The sequence below is a fragment of the Mirounga angustirostris genome, unplaced genomic scaffold, assembly GCF_029215605.1.
Source record: "Mirounga angustirostris isolate CCGP_5_RB_7025 unplaced genomic scaffold, mMirAng1.0.hap1 SCAF_4, whole genome shotgun sequence".
NCBI classification, from domain to species: Eukaryota; Metazoa; Chordata; class Mammalia; order Carnivora; family Phocidae; genus Mirounga; species Mirounga angustirostris.
In genome coordinates this window covers 120,615,075-120,637,582 of record NW_026991712.1, presented here as the reverse complement: position 1 = coordinate 120,637,582, position 22,508 = coordinate 120,615,075, and the positions used below count along the sequence as shown (strand labels likewise).

Genomic DNA, 22,508 nt, shown 5'->3' with positions numbered 1-22,508 from the left:
TTCTCCTTTACTCTTTGATAAAGCTTCTTTAGTGTGCCTACTCATGGGCCACAGATACTATCACTAAAATTCATGGAAGAAATTCTGGTAATTCTGAACCTTAGAAAGAATGGGGTCAAAAAAAAAAAAAAGAATGGGGTCTAGTTTTAATCCCTCCCTTTCAGGATCCCTGTTTTATTTTTAATACAAATCTACTTACCTCCTTCCCTTTAATTAGTTTTGTTTACCATTAGGTATTGGGAAGGAACAGCTTTTACTAGCTCCAAAGGGTTTTTGTTAGATCATTCCCCCAAACTAATGGATGCCTACCAGCCTTATATTTACGTAATTAAGTTGTCCACTGAAGTGATTCTTCCTAGAGCAAAGAAGATCTGCTTCAGTCAACTGTCTCTACTTACATAGAAGAGCACTTGACAACTTTTTTTTTTTTTTAGATTTATTTGTAGAGAGAGAGAGAAAGAGTACACACATGCACCCTTGCGAGCATGGGGAGGGGCAGAAGGAGAAAGAGGGAAAGAATCTTAAGCAGACTCCCCACTGAGCGTGGAGCCTGATAGGACATGGGGCTCAATATCACAACCCTGAGACTGTGACCTGAGCCAAAATCGAGAGTTGGGCACTTAACTGAGCCACCCAGGAGCTCTGACAACTTTTTAAAAAATGAAGTATGACTTATGTACCATAAAACCTAGTCATTATAAGTGTAGAGTTCAGTGTTTATTAATAAATTTATAGAATTGTGCAGCCATCTCCACAATTAATTTTTAGAATATTTCCATCACTTGAGAAAGTTCTTTTGTATCCTTTGGCAATCAGTCTCCACTTTCACCTCAACCACAGACAGACCCTGACCTGTTTTCTGGACCTACAGATTTCCTTTTCTGGATGTTTTATATAAATAGAATTATACAACATGTAATCTATTCTGGCTTCTTGCACTTAAAATAATGTTTTTGATGTTTATTCATGTTATAGATCAATAATTTTATTGCTGAATTATAGCATGCTGTATGGATATAATACATTTAGTTTATCCATTCAGCAATTGATGAACATTAAGATTGTTTCCTGTTTTGGGTTATTTGGATAATGTTGCTATAAACATTTGCATACAAGACTGAGTGGACAAATGCTTCCAGTTCTCTTAAGTAGATGTCTAGGAGTAGAATTGCTGGGTCATATGCTAAGTTTATGTTTATTCTTTTGAAACTTCCAAATTGTTTTAAGTGGCTTTACCCCTTTACATTGCCAGCAGCAATGTATGAGGGTTAGTTTCTTCACATTCTTTTTAATACTTAATATCATCAGTCTTTTTGATTATAACCATTCTGTTATATGTGAATTGGTATTTCATTATGGTTTCAGTTTATATTTCCCTAATGATTGATGATGTTGAGCATATTTTCACAAGTTCTTATAAGCCATTTGTGTATCTTCTTTGGAGAAACATATTTTCAAATATTTTGCCCACCTCCAAAATTGAGGATTTTTGCCTTCTTTTTTTTTTTTTAAAGATTTTATTTATTTATTTGAGACAGAATGAGAGAGAGAGAGCGCATGAGAGGGGGGAGGGTCAGAGGGAGAAGCAGGCTCCCTGCCGAGCAGGGAGCCCAATGCGGGACTCGATGCCAGGACTCCAGGATCATGACCTGAGCCAAAGGCAGTCGCTTAACCAACTGAGCCACCCAGGCGCCCGGATTTTTGCCTTATCATCAAGTCTTTTTTTTTTTTTTTAAGATTTTATTTATTTATTTGACAGAGAGAGACACAGCGAGAGAGGGAACACAAGCAGGGGGAGTGGGAGAGGGAGAAGCAGGCTTCCCGCAGAGCAGGAAGCCCGATGTAGGGCTCGATCCCAGGACCCTGGGATCATGACCTGAGCCAAAGGCAGACGCTTAACGACTGAGCCACCCAGGCGCCCCACTTATCATCAAGTCTTAAGAGTTCTTTATATATTCTGAACACAAGTACTTTACCAAATACATTATTTGCAAATATTTTCTCTCAGTCTGTGGCTTATTTTCTTAAATGATGTCTTTGAAGAGTAAAAGTTTGTGATTTTTAATGAAGTACAATTTATCATTTTTTTTCCTTTATAGATTGTGCTTTTGGTGCCAAATCAAATCATTATCTAACCCAAGACAATGAAGACTTTTATTCTCTGCTTTCATCTAGAAATCCATTTTTTTAGTGGTTTTTGTATATGATGTGAGGTATGGAGTGAAGTCCTTTTCTCCCCCCCTTCATATGGCTATCCAATTTTTACTGCACTTTCTTAATCCAAATTTTAGCATCAGCTATCGTTTCTTAAAAAAAAATCTGCTGGGATTTTCATAGAGATTGTACTGAATCTGTAGATTAATTTGTAAAGAATTGCTATTTTAACAATATTGAGTGTTGTAATCCATGAAGATGAAATATTTCTCCAATTTGTAGATGTTCTTTAATTTCTATAGTGTTTCCTATTTTTTAGTGAAGAAGTCTTGTTAAAATTGATTTTTAAATATTTTATTTCTATTAATACTGTTGTGAATGGAGTGGTTTCTTTTTTATGTTTGGGTTGTTTGTTCCTAGTATATTAAAATGTTATTGATTTTTGTCTATTAATCTTACATCCTATGATGTTAATAAACTCATTTATTAGTTCTGGTAGTTTCTTTGTAGATTCCTTAGAATTTTCTACATATAGTCAAGTCATCTGCAAATAAAAATTATCAGTCTATCTGCCTTTTTTCTTACCTCATTGCACTGGCTAGAACTTCTAATACAAAATTGCATAGAAGTGGTGAGTGCTGACATCCTTGTCTTATTCCCAGTCTTAGGGGGAAAACATTCCATCTTTCACCATTATATATGATGTAAGCTACAGAGTACCCTCTCCCCCCATACACACACACGCCCTTTATCAGCTAGATGAAGTTCCCTCCTAGTCCTAGTTTGTTGAAAGCTTTTATCACAGGTGTTGAATTTTATGGAATGCTTCTTCCTCATGTATTCAGATGATTATGTGGTTTTATCTTTTATTTTATTAATACAGCATATTTCATTAATTGATTTTCAGTTTGAACCAACCTTGCATTCCTGGTATAAATCCTACATGGTTATGGTATATAATCCTTTTTATATACTGTTGGATTAGGTTTGTTAATATTTTGATAAAGATATTTGCATTTTGATGGATATTAGTCTGTAATTTTCTTTCGATCTTTGTCTAGCTTTGTCTAGCTTTGGTATCAGACATAGAATAAATTGGGAAGTGTCACATCCTCCTCTATATTCTGAAAAAGTTTATGTAGAATTGATATTATATCTTTGGATGTTTCATAGAATCCCCCAGTGAAACCGTATGGACATGAGCTTTTCTTTGTGGGAAAAATTTTAATTACTAATTCAACATTTTAATTTGTTCATAGGTCTTTTCAGATTTTCTATTTCTTCTTGAGTTAGTTTCAGTAACTTGTGTCTTTCTATGAATTTGTCCAGTTCATCTAAGTTATATAATCAAGATAAAGTTGTTTATAGTATTCCCTTATAATTTTTTAAATTTCTCTAGTGTCAGTGATGATGTTGTTTTTTCATTTTTCATTTGGGTAATTAGTATCATCTCTATTTTGTCTGGTTTTATTATGTTTTATGAATTTTAATGTTTCATCAGTCTAGCTTGAGGTTTATCAGTAAGGCTTTTGGTCTTACTCATTTTCTCTGTTGTTTTTCTATTTTCTATTTCATTGAATTTTGCTCTGATCTGCTGTTTGGTTTTGGTTTAATTTGATCTTCTTTCTTGAGTCTCTTAAGGTGGAAAAAGCTTAGATTACTTGAGACTTTTCTTCTTTTCTAATTTGGTGTTTAAATCTACAGATTTCCCTCTAAGCTCTGCTTTGTCTGCATTTCATAAAATGTTGATTTCTTGTAGGTGTTTTTATATTCAGTGCAAACATTTTCTAATTGTCCTTTAGATTTCTTTGTGATTTAAATCCAAATATTTGGGGATTTCCAAATTTTCTGTTGTTGATTTCTAATTTAATTTTGCTGTAATCAGAGAACATATTTTGAATGATTTTTGTCCTTTCAGATTAATATAACATTTAGCTAATGCTTAATGTAGAAATTCCCATTTGTGCTTGAAAACACTATGTATTTTGATGATGTTAGGTACTGTGTTTTATAAATGTCAAATTTTTATGGTATTATTCAAGTTTCCTGTATCTTTGCTGACTATCTGTCTAGTTTTTCCATGAATTATTGAGCAGGGAATATTGAAATCTTCAGCTCTAATTGCTGAATAATCTAGTTCTTTCAATTCTGCCATTTTTGTTTTAGTATTTTGGGGGCTGTTTTGTTCAGTGCATATACATTTCTAATTGTTAAATTTCTCAGATGTATTGGCCCTTTTATCATTATGAAATGTCCTTTTTTGTCTGAAGTACTATTTTTTCTCTTAAAGTTCATTTTGTCTGATACTGATTTAGGTACTCCAGCTGTCTTATGGTTACTTTTTGCATGGTATATCTTTTTCTTTTCCTTTTCCTTTCAACCTATTTATATCTTTAAATCTGGCTTTTGTAGATAGTATATAGTTGGACCTTGCTTTTTTTTTAATCCAGTCTGATAATTTCTGCCTTTTCATCTGTCTTTATTCCATTCACATTGATATGGTTGGATTTCCACCTTCCATTATGCTAATTGTTTTCTATGTCTTATAGTTTTTGTTGTTATTTTTGTCTTTTACATCTTTAGTGTTAAACAAGTATTTATTAGGTGCCATTTTAATTATTCTTTGTTTTTTAACTAAATTTTTAAAATATATTTTCTTTATGTTTGATTTAGGGGTTATAATGTCCATTTTATCTTATCACAATCTACTTCAGGATGATACCGACTTAATTCTGGTAAAATATAGCTGTTTTGATCCAATATAGCTCCATTTCTTCTGGGGTATTTTCACATATATTACATGTATATTTTTGTAAACCCAGCATTGCAATTTCATACACTTTAAGTCCTTTAAAGAAATTAAGAGAAGACAGAAAAGTATGTATTTTTAAAGTCTTTTACATATATTTTCACTATTTCCAGTATTCTTCATTTCTTCCTGTCAATTTGAGTATTGTCTAGTGTCATTTCCTTTCAGCCTGAAGGACATTCTTAAGTATTTCTGCTTGCAACAAACATTCTCAGCTGTTATTTATTTGGGAATGTCTTCCTTTGTTTTTGGAGAATAATGTTTTGGATAGAAAATTTTTGTGAACAGGTTTCTTTTTTCTCTTAGCACTCTGAATATATCTTTCCACTGTCTTCTAAGCTCCCTATTTCTGGTAATCAATCCTATTCCTTTTTCCTTGTACATGATTAGTCATTTTTCTCTTGCTGCTTTTAAGATTTTCTCTTTGTCTTTTGCTTTCAAAAATTTGAGTACAATGTGCCTGGGTATAGATCTCTTTGTGTTTATTCTAGTTAGTATTATTTGAACTTCTGGATCTGTGGGGTAGTGTTTTCCATCCAATTGGATTTTCAACCAGTATTTCTTCAAATATTTTTTCTTTGCCCTTTGTCTTTCTCCTCTCTTTCTAGGATTCCTATACATGTATGTTGCTACCCTTGATATCCCACAGGTTTGTGAGGTTCTGTTCATTTTTCTCCGTCTTTTGTTCTCTGTATTTTTCAGTCTGGATATTTGTATTGATCTATCTTCACCTTCACTGATTCAGTCTTTGCCCTCAGAGCTTCTGTTTGGGCCTTTGTAGTCAGTTTGTAAATTTTGGTTATTGTACTTCCGAAGTCTATAATTTTTATGTTATAAATAGTTTCTCTTCGAACCATGAGAGACTAGGACTCTGAGAAACAAACTGAGGGTTCTAGAGGGGAGGGGGGGAGGGGGATGGGTTAGCCTGGTGATGGGTATTAATGAGGGCACATATTGAATGGAGCACTGGGTGTTATACGCCAACAATGAATCATGGAACATTACATCAAAAACTAATGATGTAATGTATGATGATTAACATAATGTAATAAAATAAAATTAAAAAAATAGTTTCTCTTTCTGTATTGAAACTTATTATTATATCATTGCCATTACATTTTCCTTTAATTCTTTAAACATTTCCTTTTATTCATTGATATATTTATAATAGCTGTTTTAAAGTCTTTTGTCTGCTAAATCCTATATCTTGGCCTATTCAGAGACATTTTCTATTGACTGCCTTTCATTATTGGATTATATAATATTTTTGTCAAAAAAATCTATTTTTTAAATGGTATTTTTGTAGCAGTTCTGGATTCTGATTATTTTTTCTTCCCTGGTTGTTTTTATTTATTTTTAATAGCTTTTTTGGCCTTAATGTATGGTCTGTCCCCCATGGTGTCTGGCTGCTGATTTCTCTGCTAGGGATTACCCTGTGTCTATGTCACTTAGTTGTTATTCAGTGATTGATCAGAGGTTGTGCTCAAACACTTTGAGCAAGTCTGTGCTGATGAAGCTGTTTGTGGTTGAAGGGTACATTTCAGTGTTCAGGCAGTTTTCAAGTCTGTACCAGCTTTAACTCTCTGTAGGGCCCTCTTGGGTCTCCCTTATGGGAATAGCTTTGTAGTTAGCCAGGGATATGTGAAGAGCTTATTTAGGTCCACTTTGACTCTCTCATTTCCATTTTCTGTGTTAAATTTCTTGCTAGACTACCAGGCTGCTGCTCACCCCTACCAAGGGCCACAACTTTAGTCTAGCAAAGCTGGACACTTGCCCTATTCATTTCCTATAGTCTGCTTTTTTTATTGACAACATCATGTGTGGGCTATTTTTCATTTATTTCATTTTTTTATTTTTTTGGCCTCCTCTGTATATCACATCAGCCCCCTCTGGCAGCAACGCTGCTGGTTGTCATGGCCAGCCCCACCTGATAGAAATACTTCACTGACTGAGCTGTTAAGGGAACAGGAGCAGCACCAAGCAAGACCACCACAGACTCCCACTGTTCTTACACAAAGTTTAGCAGTATTTCATGAATATGGGCTTTGCAATTTATTGTTTGTGATTGCTAGATTTCCAGAACCATCAAATTGTTGTTTTTGACAATTTTGTTCAGCTTCATAGTTGTTTCTCAGAGAAAAGATTTGCTGACTCAACTCATTCCCCCATCACCAGAAGTCCTATCTCACCTGGCAACTTTCAAAATAGCAAGTTCACTTGCTGAAGTTCCAAACTTAACTAGGTACTATTCTATCAATCCTTTGTACCATTTTGGTACAAAATTTGGTGTCTGGGAATCAAAATAGTCTGTTCCCCATGTTATCCAGTCTGCCTACCTTGCTACACAATCTGTCATCTTCATCCTTTTTGATGTAAGGAATTATACATTTCAACAACAATCTCCAGTAACTTTTTGTATATTATTCTCTTTTGAAAACCACATAAGTGGCATCTGACGCTCTTTGTAATGCTGAATTTAATGGAAGTTTATAAATAAATTATTTTATGATTCTGCTTTATAAATGAAGAAATATATAGTGTTGTATTTTGTTTCTTCCATAATACAGAATGTTTAAATGGTTAACATTTGTGCTGCAGTATAGCTTTCTGGCTCATGAAAAATGAAAGCTATCAGCGATCTGGGCAATAAGATTCATCGCCAATAGTCACTAGCAACAGCACAGAGCATTTTAATATCAGTGAGGTCCACAGCTAGCAGTAAGAGCTGGTGTAATTGAAAGACGTTTAGGTGCAATCATTCTGCTGTCTGTTCCTTGCCAGGTTCAACATGGGATTGTGTGAGTATTTGAAGAAAACAGCAATTTTTTTGTATCTTTGAAAGATGTAAAAAGGGTAGATAAGTGCTTAAATTTAAGAAACGTGGTAATTTTTAAATCATGTGGCTCTAAAATAAAAAGATATTTTATTTGTCTTGCTTGATTAAAGCTTTAGAAAAGCTACTCCTTGGTTACAAGTGAACCGATAATTCTGGTCTAATGTTGCCGTGGTAACAACTCATGCTGATATAATTGAGAACATCTTATACATCCTGGTTTGAACATTTTCTCCCTGCCATTTTGAGTTGTTCTAGTGGTATATGAAGGAGGCTACAATAACCAGCTTGAAAGAAATTAAATCTAGTTATACACATCTTTGTCATTAATCTCATGTTTACTAGTGATATCTCATGCTGGGCAGTTATGCTTTGCTTCTAGGGGTTTTTCTTTTTTAAACAAAAGAAAGCTATTTTCATTTTCTGTGTGCTGCATGTTCCAGTGTATGTGTTTACACCATCGGTTCGTCTACCTCTAGAGATTAGCATAACTCCCTTTGCTGTTGGATTGTTGTTTTGAGCAATATGTTTTGGAAAGGTTGGTTTTCATCATGAGTGGTAAGTATGCTCTCTGAGCCTCTGCAGCTATATGTTTTTAAAAAATATTTAACTATAAGAGGAAAAAATATTTTCTAAAGGGGAAATTGTAAAGCCAGAGCTATAGTGAATTACATTTTCTGTTGATGCTTTTGCATTTTGGCATTATAGTAATTTGCTTTTAAAATCCATTGAGAACCGTGAACAAGTAAAACCAGTATTAATAGTCAATATCAGTAATCAGTTTCTAATTCTCTTTATGGTTTGATTTATTGTATTCATTAAATACTGTTGATATTGTGTTACAAATTAGTATTTTAAAGACCCACCATGATAAGAGAGGAATTTCTTTTTAGTATCTGATCCTGAAGATAATTAAACTTCCCATTTATTGGCTTGTCATTCTAATATTAATTTTTGTTAGCTTCTTTTTGATAATATTTTCAAAATATTAATCTTAAATAAGATGCTGCCAGAATTTTGTTGATTAATTGTATTGGTTGCTTTTAACTACACTTCATTGAGAAATAAAGATTTAATGATGAAATAAATATGTACATTTTGGTTTTGGAAGCTTTGTTAAAATTTTTCAGAGATACTGTTTTGGGGGAAATAATTTGTTAGAATACGTACTTTTGTGATTAGTTTCCTTTTTTGTTTTTATCATATGGCTTTTTTTTTTGAAACATTTCCAAAAATGTTTTTTGAGAAAATATACTACAGTATATACTGCAGTTTATCATAGGGTAAAAGCTGTTCACTTTAAGCCAAACCTGTAGCTAAAAATAGATATCCTGTTGTTAGAGTGAGAAATACTTGCTTAGAGCATAATTCATTAGCATCTTTTTGCTTAACTAAAAAGGAGGATGTTTGTAAGTTAACCTTTGAATCTGATACATTTTTAAGAGAAATGTTATATTGTTTTTCTTATAATGTGTAACAGTCTATAATTTACACCTAAAGGATTTGGAATTGGAATTCAGAACCTGAGAGAGTTGTATTTTTGCTATATAATGATAGAATTCAAAATAGATGTACCTTTTCTTCCATAATTGGAGATCACCTCATTACTGCCAATAAATATTTTTTTTATCCTGTTGCCATATACCATAAGCCTCTTCAACACTGTTAGGTTTTGTTTATAAAATGATATTAGACATTAAAGGACATTTTTATATGGAAGATACTAAGAATTGTTATTGTTATTTTCCTGTTAGTAGATAGATCCTTCTGATCTAGTGTTTTAAATTTGGGCTAATACTACAAAATCAACATGTTAACATTCCTTAGGATTTCTATGGATATCAAAATTGAATATACCTGGTTATCATACTTAAAATATTAGATTTCTTTGACTCTGGCCAATGAGTGTTTTCTCCTTGAAAGTTTGGTTTAAAACAGAATTTTTAGGTAACCACTGTGGTGTTCTAGAGGTTTTACAGTTGGATATATTGGTTTTAGCTGAGAAAATTGTTGCTGCTTTTCTATTCCTTTATTTCTCTTTGAAGAATGTATGGATTATTCAGATAATATTTGATATACTTGATCATATTGGCTTGTCCTTATAGCCCTTTCTACCACAGGAATCTTAGTAGTCACAATTAGACATTCTGACTTTTTCAGTATTGTCCAATTTCAACTAATTTTACTCCTGTCAGAGTGGTTACAAGCCTTAGCCATTTCGAAATGTGGGAAATCACAGATGAAGTGTCATTTTATTTATTAAAATAAACAAATGCTAGTCCTTTTTATCTGAGTTTATAGCTGTACATGTGGTATTTATATGCATGTGGTATTTTTCTAGTTAAAAAGCTACTCTTTTTCTCCTTCCTGCCTATTAAGTGTTAGGTTTCTCTGAGAATCTATCTTTGGCCCTCTCTTAATGCTATATTCTCTCCGAATGATCTCATCCATGCCCACATCTTCAGTTGTTACCTGAACATTCAGCTCAAATGTGAATTTTCTCTTTCCATCCCAAATCTACTCCTTTTTCATTGATTCTGATTTCTGTTGATGATCCCAGTGCCCATGTAGGAATTTAAAACAGAAACCTTATAGTAATTCCTAACTTGTTTTTAACCCCACCCCAGGCAGGCACTCAGTCATTAATTTTTATTGATTCTATATCAGAAATGCCTCAGAAATCACTCAATTTTCTCTAGTCATATTAACACTGGGAATGCTAAAGATTAGGCATTCCATATATTCTCAGTCCTATTCTAGTAATTGCTTCATCAGCCTCTAAGCTTCCAGTTTTATATCCCTCTAGACCATTCATTTAACATGCTGCCATTTTTTAAGTGCCAATATGCCCATTTCATAACCAAACAAGAAAACTTTCAGTTATTCCTTATTGTCTCTAAGGTAAAGGTTAAATTCCTTAAAGTAAAGTATGTAAGATCAATGACCTACCTTTTTGGCTTTATTTATCTGCATCTCTCTCATAAAATTCTGTTCTGGCCATACTATACTACATATTATTCCTTGCTACCTTTTCATATTTATATCTTATATCATAAAAATTATGAAAACCAGCTCTCTTCAGTGCCTTCATCATTGACTTCATAGAGTTAGGTGATTCCCCTATACTCCCAAAACAGACTTATAAACTTATAAACTATAAACTTATAAACTTGTTAAATTGTTTATATTATACTGAGATTATATACTAGCATGTCAGTTTCCAGTCTCCAAACTTTGAAATCCTTAAATCAAGGATAGTGCTGAGTTAATCTTTGTGTTTCCAGTAGCTATCCCAGTGCACCAAATGTAGTAATGAATTCATAAATTCTTGTAGAATAAAGGAACGACTAAAAATTACCCATATTTGAGTGCTTTTCTTACATTATCAGTGAAAACTATCAGTCATGTGTTTTAGTTTTTGATTCCTATGCTTATCAGAACAAAACTAGCACCCTTATTTCAAAATCCCAGAAGAGAACTCTTATTGGCCTAGCTGCAGTGGAGGGCAAATCTCTGAAGAAGAAGCTTAACCTGCTATGAATGACAGGAAAGTTACAGACTTGAGCACAAGCATTTACTTAACTCCCCTTTCTAGATCTTTATTTTCTAGATTAAAAATATAAGAACACAAAACTGGAAAAAAGGTTTATCAATTCTCAGTTTTGGAATTAAGAAACTGTACTTGCCCAGAAATATACAGTATTAGATTGAAGATCATACACCAAAGTCTAACTAACAGTTTTACTCTGAGTAGCTTGCCTTTATGGAAAATTAATAAACAATAGTTTCATCCTCACTAATTTGGAGGGATGGATGAAGCTTATAAGAAAGGCTTTGGGGGAGATGAGTGGAAGATCCAACACTGATGATTACTTTCATTTTAAAACACTTATGGGACAGCCAAGAATTTGCTAAGCTATTCCAAGTTGAAAATGTGGCTTTTCTACTTCCACATATAACAGGGCTCTTCCCTGATGTGGTGGGTATCACCATCAGCAAGAAACCCTATGGTTCTGCCTCCATTCCCATTTCTGAAAGTCCCTGAATTATTTAAGTGATAATATAAATATGTGCCAATTAAAAGATCTGAGATCCACCTTATTTGGGGCGTTTGTAAAGTTTTGAAAGGCTTCTCATTGTTTATAAATGGATAAACAAGAAAAGCAACAACATGGATCCTAGGAATGAGATTATGCATCATTAAAGGATAAATCACAGACTTCACGAGGAAAAGAGTGAACTTATATTTAGAAAATATGTTGGGGAGAGTTTAAAAATAAGAAATTATAAATAGTATCTGTTGAATTCTTAAAAATTCCAAGTGAACATGAATCTGTGTTCACTTGAAAGATAAGATTAAAAAAACAAAAAAACAGGAGAGTAGGATGAGAAGAGAGCTGGCTGACAGGCAGTAATAGAAAAGAAATTGTGATAAGGGATGGCTATAAGAACATGAACCTGGCATTTGCAGAACATAAAGCTGCATTAGAAGCAATAAAGAGCAAAATAATCACTCCAGGAAAGTGAATTAATGATGTGGAGAACTAGCTTGTTAAAACCTACCAGAATCTAGGGGGAATGGACAGGATAAAAATTATGAGGTAAAAAGTATATTAGAATAGGAAACTCTACAAATTGAATGAATAGCATTCCTTCAGAACAGATAATGACCAATAAAATAGGAACAATAATAAAAAATATGATTCAGGGAAACTTCTTAGTTGAAAAAAAAGCTGAGTCTATGGATTCAATGAGCTCATTGTGTTTTGACAAAGATTAATACAAACACCAACACCTAAATATATCTTGATAGAAGTTTTTAATTTCAAAGATAAAAAATTATACAAACGTCAAGCTATCTTTGCATCTTATAATTTAACTCAAAGCTTGTCTTACAAAGAAAAAAATCCAAACATTTTAGATTAATTTGAAAAGCTTTCTAGAGCAAAAATTAATGATGATCCAACAGCATCTAGAAATGCTAAATAAAATATAACAAGCATCCCTTTAAATGAATACCTGAACTCACAAGAATATAACAGAAATCCTCAGTGTACAAAAAGTGAAGTGGTAAATGGAAACCATAGTTGTAAGGGGGAGCATACTTTGACTACCTTGAGATTCTCCTATCTTGTCTAACCAAAGGGCTTTCATTTTTTTTTCCATTTAATTTATATATATATATATTTTAATTTTTTATTGTCATGTTAATCACCATACATTAGATCATCAGTTCTTGATGTAGTGTTCCATGATTCATTGTTTGTGTATAACACCCAGTGCTCCATGCAGAACGTGCCCTCTTTAATACCCATCACCAGGCTAACCCATCCCCCAACCCCCCTCCCCTCTAGAACCCTCAGTTTGTGTCTCAATGGCCAACAGACACATGAAAAAGTGGAAAGAGCAAAAGGGCTCTCATTTTAAATGGCCTCACAGAGCCAGAAGACAACTTATTTGATCCATGCATCTTGGGATTTCCTAGACTCCTACATAAAACCAGGATCCTCAAAGGATTATAACCTCAGCAAAAGCATAGATTAGAAAATAAAGCCTCTCCACTGACACAGGGAGAAAATAAGGAAGCTTGTATTTCTTGGCTTAGATTCCTGGGGACATGGGAGGAGTATATGTGCATGTGTGTGGGATGCCTCTCGTGAGAGTTTGTAATCAGCTGCTTCTCCAGTAAATTTCATGTTTTAATCTGTATTAATTATGTAGTCTAAGAATCACCAATAAAATAAAATACATTATTGTAACAGTCCCAGGCTAGCAACATCCACTGGATGCCAGACAGAAGCTAATACAAAATATATCCTCAAGTCAAGCCCTGCAGGTTTATCACAGATAAAGCCCAACTGAACTTTACATTCACAATCCAAAATCAAAATAGGTACACACACACTCCACTACAAACAGTATTCACCAGATACCACAGGATTACACCCTTCCAAGAATGTCAGAGAGTAGAATTGTCACAGACTACCATTTAAAATTAATATTCACATAAAAAAGAAATATAAAATAAGAGAAAAAAGACTATGCATCTCTAACAGAACCTCAAAACATAGAAAACAAAATTGACCCATTTAGAAGAAGAAATTGTAAATATATAATGTTTATGGATATTTATAAAGAATTCTCACCTAGTAATTGGAGAATACACAGATATATATAGAACACTTACAAAACTGATTATACAACTAAACATATTCAAAATATTTTAAAGAATTGAGATGTAGGCCATGATCTCTGACCACAAAGCAATTAAGTTTAATCAGTAAAAAGGACTTATTAAACAATTAACAAACACACAAATATTACATTTAGAGATTTAAAAAATTCAAGTAACTCACAGGTCAAGAATAAACTCATAAAATTCCGCTATGTATGAAAACTTACAGGGTGCAGCTAAAGTGGATTTAGAAACAAAGTTTTAAATGCTTACATCAGAAAAGGAGAAAGACATTAAATGATAATGATGTAATTATTCAAGTAAATAAGTTAGAGAAAGCACAGCGTGGTTAATCCAAAAAACAAAAAAACTAATGAAGACATGAGCAAAACTCAGTAAAATAGAAAATTAAAATCCATCAGCACCAAAGGTTAGTTCATGGAAAAGACTTTTAAAAGAACGATGAGAACTAATCATAATTAAAATCTTTATTCAAAACTTGACAAAATTAGGACTGGGCAGTTTTATAATCAAGTTCTAGGACGTAGTCAAAGAACAAAAATTTCAGTCTTGTACAAAATCTTTCAAAGAATTGAAAAAGAGGAGAAACTTTTTTATTTATTTATTGAGTCAAGTATTGCTTTACAAGTTAAGTATGGGAAAAGAAAATAATTAGAAACATTTACTCTGAATTTAGGAACAGGAAAAGGATGCTCATTGTCTGTTTCTGTAAAGTATTGAATTATTAGTCATAATCTGCACAATAAGACAATAAAAAAATGGAGGGAACAAAATTGTCATTATTCACAGATGATAGGTGATTCTCTGCATAGAGAATTCAAGAGACTCTACCAGTGTTATTTTAGAATTAATAAGAGAGTTTGCCAGATACAATAAGATCAGTATATAAACATTAACCATACATGAGCAATAAACAAATTCTCCCTTTTACAATAGCAACCCAAACCCTAAAGAACCTAGGACTATATTTAATAAAAGTATAATAAGACTTGTAAGGGAAAAAGTTATAAAATTTTACTGAGAGATATTTACCTAATCTTTAACAATAAAATATGATTTCATACCCATTATGTTAGTATCACATTTTATTGAGGATATGGATAATCAAAGATGTGCCAAAATAAACTGGCACAACATTTATTGAGGCACTTATTACTACCTAGTAAAGTTGAAAATGTGCATACTCTATCATCTAGGAATCCACTCCTAGCTCTATGCTGTCTGGTAGCAAGACAGAATATTTGAATTCAGAACTGAATGGAAAATCTTTAACATATGATTGTGATGATACAATATTTCTCTAAGAAAAAGTCTCTGAACAATTAAGGAAGTCAAGTACATTTCAAAGAGTACTTCAAAGATTGGGTCATTTATTGCTGTAAATTTAAAGTTTTACAAAATCCTACAGGGAACATCTCCAAACAAACATGACTTGGATGGCCTAGAAAATCCACAACATCCCTAAATCAAGAGGAAGTTGGGAGAGAAAGCATGGACATGTCATTAGTTGTAAATGGGTGTACTATATGTATTCATGGTGTATCCATTTCTCCATGTAGATGCTAGTTAAATAAATTAATGTGTTTCTATAATTTGATCATTTAAATGTATATGTTTCACAAAAAAAATTATTTTTTTAACAGTTTAGTGAAAGTTAGTCAATTATACTGTTCACTTGTAACCAAGACTCGATAAAGAATTAACCAATTAAAAAACATAAGAAAAAGAAAGAAGAGTAAAATAGATATTGCAATTGGAAAGTTTTCATTGCCTATTAAATTTCTAAACATCCATTCATGTGTGACTTTATGCATGACTAAATGATATCTTAGTAAACAAAAGTAGGCATGGTCCCACCCACTGAAATGCACAAATATAATTGCAGTAATTAAAGTTGTTTTTTATACTCACTATCATTTTTAAGATTCCAGTGAACTTGCTCTGAGTGAACATGCTTGAATATGGTGAAGCAAATAAAGTGTCCCTTCAGTAAATTGAACACAACTGGTCTTTTCATTAAAGAGATAGAATATATTTGATTAACAGATTTCTAGAATAGGGTTTAGTTGGTTAAAAAAAATATATGTCCAGAGAATGTGTTGTAATCCTTAGATAAAACACTTTTGAATATGTATGCCCAAGTATTTTTCATTCTTTTTCTATGTGTAAATATACTAATGAACATATACGAATGGGTTTCTTCTTGTGGGTATGTTATTTTATGTGTTATTTAATCTGTTTAACTTATTTATTCTTTTTGACCAAGCACGCAAATCATCAGAAGCATCTGGTAGGAAACCATTTTTTACAGAATAATTCTGTTGCTTTGTTGCTATAAATTGGATTTTTATTAGGTATTTTGTGGCAACTAGAATGTTTTATATTTAGTTTACTGAAAATATGTGTAGTACAGTGTATGTGTGGGGGGGTTATTCTTAGAAATAACAATTGAAGAGCTCCAAAGAGGTGGGTGTTTGAAATAGGGGTGGCAGAAGACAGACTATTACACTCAACTAGATTTACACTTTCCAGAGGTTTTGGAAGGGATTGTACTATTCTGTTATTTGTCAATAGAACTTGGTGTTTTCACAGGTAATTAATCTGTTTCCATCCTGTTTTGTACTTTCTGATATACACGAAATAACTCTTAAATAGACTAATCCTTTCATTAAGGAAGATAAAAATAATTTAATTGCAGAGAGATCAGGAGGCCCATGAATTACAATCTGTTCAGTAAGAAAATTTTTAAACTATTATTACAAAAAATATTAAGAAACATACCATCGTTTATAGTACTTAATACTTTCTCTTTTCCTAATGGGAAATTTTTAGAAGAATAGCCCTCTTCCTTATTCCCTACATAGATAGCCATCAAGGTTTAAACCCCCAGGCCTCAAACCCCAACCGTTAAATGCTCCTTACTCTATCTGGCCCCCCTCTTCCTTAGCAAATGATCTTGCTTCCTGTTTCCCAGAAGAAATAGAGGCTAGCAGTTGTGAATAACTCCGTTTACTCCCATTCCTTCCTACACATTGAAAAGCATCACCATGGCAAATAGTTACTCTCATGATTGGGCACCTTCTTACCTATACACTTCTAGCTCAGTTTCTGGCACCACTAAACAGTGCTCAATAAATGTTGTTGAAAGATTGTTAAATTAGCACTAAGGAAGTAAATGCCAGAGAGACACTAATGTCTTTCAAAAGGGAGTTACAAAGTGTTACAATTAATAGTGTTGTTCCTACAGTGGAGTTTTGAATAAATAATAAAGCCAGTGATGGCATTGCAGTAGTTACAGGATGTGTATTTCAGGATATACTACTTAACTAGGATACAACAAGAAAACCAAAAAATTTGAGAATTATTAGCACTATTGCTACAAGAGTTAAGTTTTTGTTAGTTAAGGAGAATTAGAATGGTATTGATTTTGACACCAAACAAAAATTACTGATTTTATTTCTTAACCATTTAATTTTAAAAAGCCCTCTTTGAATATGTCAAAAAATTGAGTTTCCATATTAATGTTTTATTTGTGTACATAATATTCTGAGAAAATGTGTATAGGTGACATCATGCTAATATGTTGGGGGTTTTTTTGTGTGAGTGTTTTTTAATCACTGTTTAATTTATTTTTTTTGGATACAAGCTTGCTCCTCTTCAGAAGTATCTGGTAGGCAACTACTTTTAATAAAACAAATGTTACCTTTAAACTTTTTATTTGGTTGTTTGCAAGTTGTTATGCTCCTCATAAGTTATATTTTATAAAATATACAGAGTTAGTAAAATATTTTAGTTGATAGAGGGAAGTGGTTTCGTTTTATGTTGAGTTGATCTATAGAAATGATTTATATTGCAGTTTTTTTTTAAATTTTTTTTTTTTTAAGATTTTATCCATCTATTTGAGAGAGAGAATGAGATAGCATGAGAGGGGGGAGGGTCAGAGAGAGAAGCAGACTCCCTGCTGATCAGGGAGCCTAACGTGGGACTCGATCCCGGGACTCCAGGATCATGACCTGAGCCGAAGGCAGTTGCCCAACCAACTGAGCCACCCAGGCGCCCCTATATTGCAGTTTCTTATGTGATATTTTAGAAACAACAAATATAACACTGTAAAGTAGTGGGAATTGTACAGGGTAGCAGAAGACAGATTAATGCACACCACTTAAATTAGATAACCCAGGTTAATGAATGGTTTTTTAAAGAAAATATAGTGTAAATTTGGAACAAAACAGCTAATATTTTAACTGGGTATTTACCCTAGAAAGTTTATAGTCTGTTTTGTTCTATTTTCTGATTGTTTCTCTTTACTTTTTCTGACATACATTAAATAAAAGTTTAATAAAGTTGTGTTTTTATTGTAAAAGATGTGTTAAAAAGGAAGGTGACATTTATCTCATTACAAAGAAACTGGAGAACTTAACATCAGAGTAGTTGTAATCTGTATAGGAATGGATTTCTAAATTCTTCTTACAAACCATCAATGACAACGTCTTTTAAGCATTGGATAATGGCATCCTATAATAATATGCTCTTTTTATAATATGCAGTAATGTAAGTATATTTAACACAGAATCCAAAAGTGCCAAATAAATACATTTACTAAATGTAATTAGTGAAACATTCTTATTCATTGTAGGATTATTTGCATAAGATGGAAGATATGCCATACTTGACTTTTTAATTAATTTTCCTAATGTTTAAAATGAACTTTGTAATCTAATTTTTAAGCTGTGTCCTGTGTATAAATATATTCAAAAATATTTTGAGGGAGATAAGAATTAAGTTTAGGGCGCCTGGGTGGCTCAGTTGGTTGGGCGACTGCCTTCGGCTCAGGTCATGATCCTGGAGTCCCGGGATCGAGTCCCGCATCGGGCTCCCTGCTCGGCAGGGAGTCTGCTTCTCCCTCTGACCCTCCCCCCTCTCATGCTCTCTGTCTCTCATTCTCTCTCTCTCAAATAAATAAATAAAATCTTTAAAAATAAAAAAAATTTTAAAAATTTTAAAAAAGAATTAAGTTTAGGAGTTTTGGAAACACATAAAAATTGTCACTTTGTTTCTTCTTTATCTCATGAATTTGGGTAAACATTCAGTCCTATTTGTAGGAATAGATTTCTTTGGTATGCTCATTTCTTTTGAATGCAATGTGATATCTTTAAATGATACAGATGGAAAAGAAAATAAATTTATTTGGAAACAATATATAATTGAAATCTATACTCCTAGAAAGAAATTGATTTAATTTTTGGTATGTCCTTTTCATTTTTTGTAGTACATTTTTGACCAGTACAGAACAAAATATATTTGCAGAAAAATTCTTCACTGAGATCTTTTCATAAGGAGAGTTACTAATCACCATTAGGTACTTAGTTACCCATAATCATGTAGCTAAGAAGTATTAGAGCCAATATTTTCTAACTCAGATATGCCAACCTCTAAAACTTAGGACTGTTTCAGGATATCACAGTGGTTTAAAATGGTTAAATATAGATATTGCATACATTTTAGGATACAACAAGAAAACCAAAAAATTTGAGAACTTCAAGTATATGCTTTATAGGGAACTCTGGATTGAATGTGCTGCAGTATTTGAATTTGGCTATCTCTCCTACCAGTTATTTTGTTAATTAGGTTGACACCTTATGTCAGTGGATATAAATTTTTTTAAAAACCAGAGAAAAACATTTAGAAAGTGAAATTCACCACTGTCTAAAAATAGTAAAAACCAAAGTGAATACATGGGGTTCTAGATTGCTTGCTAATGTTTTAGTTATTCATAACCCAGCATATTGTGAAATATTTTATTTCTGGTGTTTATATTTGTAAGATATATATTTTGGTTAACTTGTATTTTTATAGAGTTAACTGTGTTCATCTTTGCATCTAAACAGTGCACATATGAACTAGAGATTTTATGTATGTATATATACTTAGGTGACAAAGTGTTTCAGGAGTAGAGTTTAATTCATGGAACTATTTAATGACATTATAATTAATACTGATCCTTACTCTAGAAGGGAATCTCTTTATTTGTTGAAATAATTCACAAAATTTAATATCTTTGATTCCTATCCTTTTCTGATAATTTTCCTGTAAGACCTTTTTGAGAACTGTTACTGTCTATAATGTTACTTAGCAGTGAACTTGGAATATTGATGAGTACAGAGAATTTCCTGAATATCCTATTAGTGAATGAAATTAAGTAGTACCTGAAATTTTTCCTCTAGCTCAAACACCAAGCAGGAAGAAGGAAATTTTCTTTCAGTGTACCATCCTTGGCAAATGCTACTAGTCCTTCCTTTGACCAGTTACTTTTTTCTTAACTCCAGATCCACTTAGCAGGAAATGACAGGATAAGGTGAAACAGGATGTTAGGAATGTTTTTTGTTTTTTTGTTTTTCTTTGCCTGATTCTCTTCCTTGTCTCCAAATTATCTATACTCATGCAGGCATCTGGAAAGTTTATACCGCAACTTGATGTGCAAGTTCTATAAATAGAAGATAACCAAAAATATTTTTGAAAAGAAATGAGATGTATATTTTGAGAATCACAAGTTGTTGTTTCTTAAAAGCCACAGTTGCATTTAACAGGGAATTATGTTTTTAATTTATTTTAGCTGTCATCTCTAAGTCAATGCCATTGCAAATATGTCTGCTCCACGAGAAGAATAAATAAAATATAATACAATCTTCTAAAACCACTCTTCTTCAGTTGTAACTAGTACATTAAATTTTAGAAGTAGGATGACTTGAACCATCCTAAACTCAAAATGTAAGACTTTTCCGCCCCCAAATCCACCCCCAGGAAGAATTAGATCATATTTGCATAATTACGTGCAATTATTTGATTCATTGTTTTGGTGGTTGAGATTTTCATACAATGGGAAGATTCTAATTTTAAAAATTATTTTTCTCAAATTTTCTAAAATAGGTATTTTGAGAGTGTTTTACAGCAAAATACAAGTGACAGTTTATATGAAGTAGTAAAATAATGTCTTCAGAAATGAACACTCTAGTGTTACTTAAAAACTAATGTCTGCTCCTGGTGCTTATCATCACCATTTTGAAATCTCAAAACATTTAGAATGCCAACAGCCTTTTTTGGTTAGCCACAGTGTTTTGGCAAAGGTACTTTACAAAGGTAAAGGAGGAAATAATCATGTATATCTTAAAATGCCTCACTTTAATACCACTACATCATTAGATGATCTTATCAAAGAATTTGTGAGCCCCTCACTTCCACTATTAGCTTTGTCTTTTCTTTTTCTTCATTATCATCACTCTTAGTATTTCTGAAATAAATGCCAGTGTCCCACTCTAAGTTCATTTTGCCTAGCTTTTTACTATTTCAACACTATTTAAATTCTGTTGTCTTCTTTATTTATAGATTTAGGTATCAGAGAAATAGCGGGAACTTCCAAACAAAAAGAAATACTAAAATAAATGCTTCTTGAATTGCCAGGTTTTGCTCTCATACCTGACTATAGGAAGAAGAATGCATTTGTTAATACTGTCTTATCTCTGTAATCTTTTTCCTATTTGTTTTTAAACTCCTGAAGTCATTCTGTAAACAGAAGTCATTATGGCAACTTTGTGGAAAGAAAATGAAAAAGAGGAAACCTTTTAAATGATTCATCATTTAACAAATCTTAAAACTTCAAACCACAGTTTGATAATGTAGCTGTTATTGATCACTAGATAAACATTTGGTTTTGAATGCTTTACTTTCATGCACATTTTAAACTAGGCATTCAGGCATTTAGTCATTTAGCTTTGCTCCAAATTTAGAATAAGATTTTTAAGCTGTTTGGGTGTTTTGTTTTTGGTGTTTTGTTCTGTTTTGTTCTGTTTTGTTTTTAAGTCTTTGTGGGTATCCTCTAAGTATAGCCTGTATTTTTTCCTTTTCTCTCTACCATCAGTAGAGAAAACACAAATCTAATAACATAAATCCTTATACCTGAAAACAGCCTTTTATCAAAATCAGTTATATTTGAAATTCCACAAATCAACAAGTTCACATTCTCCAGATATCTTCAGTTCTTATATTTAATAGCTCTGTTAATACCACAGCTGGCTTATTTATAATCAATATTTTCTTCTAGATTGATTTCTAACTTTTTTACATTACTTTCAAGTATGTTTTCAGGAATGGCATTTTTATTATTAGATTTGAAATCATGAAAGTGATCTCCATATAGAAGAGTATTAGAGGGGAGTCTTAGAAATTTAAAAAAAATATTTGCTTCTTGTTTAGAGGAAGTAAATAGTCCTGTAGTTTATCATGGTTATGAATACACGTTTCTTGGTAACAATAGTTGACATAAGTCTGTGTTTTTAAAGTATATTTACATGTAATGTAATGTAAATATTCTTACAAGACAAAATTTGTTTTTGTTTTTGTTTCAATTATATTTTCAGTGAAAGAGTTTCTAGCCAAAGCCAAAGAAGACTTTCTTAAAAAATGGGAAAATCCTGCTCCGGTAAGGAATATTTAAAATTTTCTATAATTTAAAAGTTCTG

General features: G+C 32.4%; 1 protein-coding gene across 3 annotated transcripts in view; it reads left to right on the top strand.

Annotated features, from left to right (window-relative positions):
• PRKACB (protein kinase cAMP-activated catalytic subunit beta) overlaps positions 1-22,508 on the top strand; it is a 119,996-nt gene that overhangs the window by 60,765 nt on the left and 36,723 nt on the right. For all 3 annotated transcript variants that reach the window (XM_045897316.3, XM_064588932.1, XM_045897315.3), the window contains one exon: positions 22,407-22,468. In XM_045897316.3, the coding sequence (XP_045753272.1) occupies positions 22,407-22,468 (62 nt within the window). The remainder of the gene's footprint in view (positions 1-22,406; positions 22,469-22,508) is intronic.